The sequence below is a fragment of the Myripristis murdjan genome, chromosome 18, assembly GCF_902150065.1.
Source record: "Myripristis murdjan chromosome 18, fMyrMur1.1, whole genome shotgun sequence".
In the NCBI taxonomy this organism is placed as follows: Eukaryota; Metazoa; Chordata; class Actinopteri; order Holocentriformes; family Holocentridae; genus Myripristis; species Myripristis murdjan.
This window is the reverse complement of record NC_043997.1, coordinates 1,487,578-1,493,882: the sequence shown is the minus strand read 5'-3', so window position 1 is coordinate 1,493,882 and position 6,305 is coordinate 1,487,578. Positions and strand designations below refer to the sequence as shown.

The 6,305-nt window shown below is 43.1% G+C and overlaps 1 protein-coding gene across 1 annotated transcript; it reads left to right on the top strand.

Moving 5' to 3' along the window:
• Positions 1–4,284: 4,284 nt before the first annotated feature.
• Positions 4,285–6,050, top strand: LOC115376646 (tripartite motif-containing protein 16-like). Its single transcript, XM_030076367.1, has one exon. It carries the CDS (start codon positions 4,328–4,330, stop codon positions 5,921–5,923), a length of 1,596 nt encoding a protein of 531 aa, XP_029932227.1. The 5' UTR covers positions 4,285–4,327; the 3' UTR covers positions 5,924–6,050.
• The last annotated feature ends 255 nt before the right edge of the window (positions 6,051–6,305 follow it).

Here is a 6,305-nt window from a genome sequence, read left to right as displayed (position 1 = left end):
TGTGCTGCAGCTCCTCAGTCTGCGGCCGCCGGCGGTGAAGCTGCTGGTGGACTGACGACTTCCTGCAGCCGGGACAAAGTCTGCAGGCCTCTCTCTCTCTCTCTCTCTCTCTCTCACACACACACACACACACACACTCTCTCTCTCCCTATGTGTCTCTATAAACCAGCATTGACAGCTTTTTAACTTGGGCTCAGACGCTGATCACGCTGTAAGTCTGAGTGCGGCTCACATGACGATTAAAAGCTTTAAGTGTTACAGGTTTATGTGTGAGGTAAAAAACACCATGCAACACACACACACGCACACACACAAACACACACACACACACACACACACACAGACTCAAAAGTCCACGTTAATTATTGACATGTGTTTATGACATGGTTACAATCGTGTATAGAGAGAGAAAGAGAGACTCAGCTGGACTTTTAACCCAGACTGTCTGACTCTCACAGCAACATGAAAATATGACGACTGAATATCAGCACAGATATAAACTACAACACAGAAACATATTTAAAGGACCACTCCCCCTTTTTCTTTGCCCGACTTCCCCAGACTGAGTCCAGATGTTGGACACCATTTCGACCTCTGGACGTCCAGTGGTTCAGTTCCTATGGGTAGCATTTCCTGTTAGCTTAGCATAAAGACTTGAAGTCTATGGGAGTCGTTAGCCTGGCTCTGTCAGTGTGAAAATAACTTTACAGCAGCTCTGAAGCTTAAAAACAGAAAAAAATATATGTTTTAACCTATTTTGTTTTAATAATGTTCTTAACAGTGTTGCATGTAATTAGATTACTTTTGAGATTACAATTCGGCCTGGTCTGCCTCCTGTCTGCTGGCCTGGGATCAGATTTTCATACATGATTTGTATGCAAAACTCATCTCAGATCAATATGACCTGTTGTCCGGGCTCCTCCTGATAAGGGCTGATCTCAGTTTAACAAAGTAGCGCAGAAGTAAAGTAATTAGTAATATAACTGCTTCTTAGAAAGAGTAATTAGTAATGTGATTACAATTTGTGGAAAGTAAAAACAAATTTTTTCAGATTTTTTTTAGTAACGTACCCAACACTGTCGTTTTATATTTATTTATTTAAGAGAGGAGAATGGAACGCTCAGGACTTTAATTTAATTTTTATCCCATAAAAGGTTTGTGTCATTTTTTTGAGTGCATTTACCAACCCTTTGAAGCCCAAGAGATTAATTTTCACACAGTTTTATTTCTCTCTTAAAATTCACATTCATAACTTTATTTTTTAATTTTTTTGAGGGATTTTTTTGATAATTGTTTCAATTTTTATTTGTTTATTCATTTATTTTAAAAAATATTGCAAATTTATTTTGGGGCTAATTTTGTGGCAGTTATGCAATTAAATTTCAAGTATACTGTATATAATAATTCTAAATTATATTTTTTTTATTATTTATTGTTTGTTGTAATTTTCCTGTATTATTTTTCTCAAATTTCTTACTTTTATTTTTATTTGCTAAAATCTTTAATTTTATTTTTATTTGCCAATTTTCAGCAACTGACAATGAGCTTTACTATATTAGTGTCAAGTGTATTGTTTGTAAACGAGGATTAAACACACCTTGCTTCTTACAAACAGCTCCTCATCCTAAAATGAAGCGAAACCTGATTTTCTTAATACCAGACATGGTTGTAGATCATGACTCATATGGAATCCCTCAGTCCTGAACTGAGAACCATCACAGGACATGCCAGCTGTATTATCCACTCGTCTTGTGGGGAAAGTAGTCAAAGTCAGCAGTAAGAAACTGATAAGGGTCCTTAACAAATATCCATAAAACCAGTGTAGGTGGTCATATAGGCTGGGTGGTGCAGTACAGTAAGTTCAGATTTATCTGATGTTCATAAAAGCAGACACTAGAGCTAAAGACAAGACAGTGTATTGTGTGACTTTAACCTACATTTACATTGCTATCAGAAAGTATTCACACCCCTTCACTTCTTCCACATTTTGTTACGTTACAGACTTATTCTAAAACCAATTAGAGTGTAGTTTTCTTTTTTTGAAAAAAAATGTCCATAATGACAAAGTGAAAACATGTTTTCAGACATTTTTGTAAATTTATTAAAACTATAAACATTTAAACATAATAGGTACATAAGTATTAACACACATGGCTTAATATTTTGTTAAAGCACCTCTGGCAGCAATCACAGCCTCAAGTCTTCTTGGGTATGTCTCTACAAGTTTTGTCCTGAGGCACACGCTAAACCACTTTCTCTTGGTTTACCTTCACAGCATTCTCATTTGCTCTAAAACACAGTCCCCACATGAGCAGCACATCCACCAGTGCTTAAACCCAGTCAAGACTCTACCACACCACCAGATCATGGGCTCTGTTATGCAGTCAGTCACACTTCCTATTGCCAGTTACTGTTCAGTCTGTATCCTGCCTGAATTAATTCCTATTTTCCTTGTGCCTGTACTTGACTCCAGCCTGACCCCAGCCTGTCTTTGGACCTCCTGCCTTGTCTGCCTCCCCTCTGTATTGTAAGCCTCACCAGGTTTCATCCGTTGTCAATTCCCAAGCCCACCAATCTGCTCAGCCCCTCATCCTCACCTCCAGCATTATACTGGCCAACTGGTCTTCTCCATCCCTCAATCTCCTTGTCACCAGACTTGGCGATTCATTAAAAATTACAGTTGTCTGGCTGCTCCTCTCACCATCCCTATGGCCACCAGCAAACCTGAGGCCAATGCCTCCTTTGAGGCTCACTTGAGGGACTCAAGCGATGCTTCTCATTGGCTCCTGTCCTCATCCAGCTGGGCCCTAGCTCACAATGTTGCCATTGTTGAAGTGGATGGTTTGAACATCAGGAAGAGTGTGATCTTGTTTCAGTGTCCCCTTTTTCTCAGCATCTCTTGCCTGCAGAAGAGACTACATTAGTGACTGGGAGCTCCTGGCGGATAAGATTGCACAGTAGGACTGGAGGCTCTGGTTGGATGCTGAACATCCCTTGTTTGGACCGACCACGAGAGTCTTTACTGTATTCAAACAGCCAAGAGACTCAACTCCTGGAAAGCCAGATGGACCTTATTTTTTGGTAAAACTGTTCCACCAAAACCTACTGACCCAGCTCCAAGAGCATTAAACTTGATGTATGTTTTTTGCACTTGTTCACCTCTAAGAAAGACAGTAAGGCCCCAAGCCTCATCCTGGCTAAGACCTGCATCATTGCTATGGTCACCTGTCAGATGGAGCTGGCCATCAGGGAGGCTCAGTGCTCTAAACCTGACCCAGGTATAGGCCCTTGGGGCTGACTATTTGTTCCCAAGTTCTTCTGTGGGCCCATGGTTCCTGCCTTACCTGTCACCCTTATTTTTAGCAAAACCTCAAATTCATCCAGAGGCAGTTCTGGTGGTCCTTCATGATAGATGACACATTGACCTTCATCCCCCTTTCTCAATGTGTGCTCAAAAGAAGGTCTGCAATAAACCCAGCTCCGCTCTGCTCCAGCAAGTGGCCTACTGGTTCCAAATTGCTCCTGGTCTTATGTAGCACTGGACTTCATCACAGCTCTACCTAACTCAAAGTTATTTGTCATTTGTGGTTTGTAAACACAACAATGTTGGCTCCTCCTTCCTGGCTAAGCTAAGCGCCAGCAGCACACACCGCTAGTGGCTCAGAGGTCTATACTTTGTTTTTTAGGAAATCCTACTCATTTTGACTTTAAGCTATTTTAATTTATGCAACTGATTGGTTTTGTTTTACTTTTTAGTTACTAATAACTATTGATCCCTTGGAATCTCGGACATCTGATGGAAATCCAAAGTCAGAATCTAAATGCTCTCCCAATAAAAAGGATGTAAGTGAAGCATGTTGGACTCGCGAGATATGATGCCTCAGTCAAGCACCCACTAGGGATATGGACATTCCTATGTTTTTCAGTACCAATACCTGTTGTCATGACAGTGCCTACTGATCTAGCGACAGAACTAATTCTGAATAGTTGTGTCTGATTTACTCTATGAGTTTATTTTTACTGAAAAGGTGTCAGTCTTACCAACAACACCAAAACTATTTGTGTCAAACCACTCCTCTCCCTGGAATGAAGCAAAGCCTGATCACCCCTAGCTTTTCTTCCTGCTCTTTAACACAGCCACTTACATTATTTGCAGATATTTCCTTGTTCCTCCCCCTTTCACAAATCTGCCAGTTAAAACATGTGAACAGCATGCGGTTCACACACAGCATGCTATGAGGGCTAATAAGCCTGTTCACTGCAGATCAGATTATATTCGCTGATAGACAGTCAAACTCTCAGACCTTCACTGTCACTGAGAGCTGACATGGCACAGGGAGGAACTCAGCTGGACTCTGAAAAATTCTCCTGTTCCATCTGTCTGGATCTACTGAAGGACCCGGTGGCTCTTCCTTGTGGTCACAGCTACTGCATGAGCTGTATTCAAAGCTGCTGGGATGGAGAGGACCAGAGGAGAATCTACAGCTGCCCACAGTGCAGACAGACCTTCACCCCAAGGCCTGTACTGCAGAAAAACACCATGTTAGCAGAGTTAGTGGAGGAGCTGAAGAAGACGGGACTCCAAGCTCCTCCTGATGGTGGCTATGCTGGACCTGGAGATGTGGCCTGTGATGTCTGCACTGGGAGAAAGCTGAAAGCCCTCAAGTCCTGTCTGGTGTGTCTGGTCTCTTACTGCCAGCAGCACCTCCAGCCTCACTACGATGTAGCCCAGTTAAAGAAACACAAGCTGGTGGAGCCCACTGTAAAACTTGAGGAGAACCTCTGCTCTATTCATGGCGAGGTGATGAAGATCTTCTGCCGCACTGATCAGCAGTGCATCTGTTATCTCTGCTCCATGGAAGAACACAAAGACCACGACACAGTCTCAGCTTCAGCAGAAAGAACTGAGAGGCAGAGAGAGCTCGGGAGGAATCGGCAAAAAATCCAGCAGAAAATCCAGGACAGAGAGGAAGACATGAAGGAGCTTCAGCAGGAGGTGGCGGCCATCAATCTTTCTGCTGATGAAGCAGTGGAGCAAATCAGATCGCAACAGAAAGCCGAGGTGAGTCGGACGGAAAAACTGCAGGAGAGGCTGAAGCAGGAGATCGCTGAGCTGAGGAGGAAAGACGCTGAGCTGGAGCAGCTCTCACACACAGAGGATCACACACATTTTCTGCACAGTTACCCCTCACCATCATGTCTCACTGGATCTACACCCTTTCCCTGCACCAATATCCATCTTCGGTCCAGCAAGAAGCTTGTGACTTCAGCTTTTACAGAGCTCAGAAATGAACTGCAGGATGCTCGTAGTAAGAACAGGACAAAGATCTCAACAGGAACTAAACCAGATGCTTTACTGCCACAACCTGAACCCAGAACCAGAGATGATTTCTTGCAGTATTCACGTCAAATCACACTGGATCCAAACACAGCACACAGAGAGCTTTTATTATCTGATTGGAACAGAAAGGCAACAAGAGTGAAAGCACAGCAGTCATATTCTCGTCATCCACAAAGATTCACTGAACACTGTCAGGTCCTGAGCACAGAGAGTCTGACTGGACGGTGTTACTGGGAGGTGGAGTGGAGGGGATGGAGAGTTTCAGTAGCAGCCGCATATCAGGATGTGAGCAGAACAGGGGATGATGGTATATTTGGAAACAACGACAAGTCTTGGGCGTTAGAGTGCGACAGAAATAGCCTTGAATTCATCCATAACAGAAAGGAAACTCCCATACGAGGCCGTGTGTCCTTCAGAATCGGAGTGTACCTGGATCACGGAGCAGGTGTTCTGTCCTTCTACAGCGTCTCTGAAACCATGACTCTCCTCCACAGCGTCCAGACCACGTTCACTCAGCCGCTCCATGCTGGGATTTATTTTCATTATCATGGAGCCATTGCTGAGTTTTGTGAGCTCAAGTAGGCAGACATTTACAAAATCAGCCGTATGTGGGAACCTGTTTTCTTTGGTTTGTGCCTGGGTGTCCCAGAGTACGCCTGTCCATGTCTGTCCATGCATCCGCTCAGCACTTGAAGGCAACATCTTCAAGTTCTGTTGTGTTGTGTTGTTGCAGTGATATTTTCTCCTGTTGTTGTTAATGTGTTCATTTTGTTTGCAGCACTTTTTAACTTTAACCCCTTGCTCCCTGAATTTATTTACAATTATCTACAAAACTAAATTGTTTGTGTTTTGCCTTCAAGCAGATGCTAAATTATTGGTGGTAGAGTGCTTCCAATACAGTTCTTGATATGTGTGAAATATGCATCAACAGGCATCAGTGGGATACACACACCACCTCGGCTGC

Coding starts and splice junctions, on each gene's coding strand:
- LOC115376646 (XM_030076367.1), top strand. CDS start 4,328: ATGGCACAGGGAGGAACTCAGCTGGACTCTGAAAAATTCTCCTGTTCC.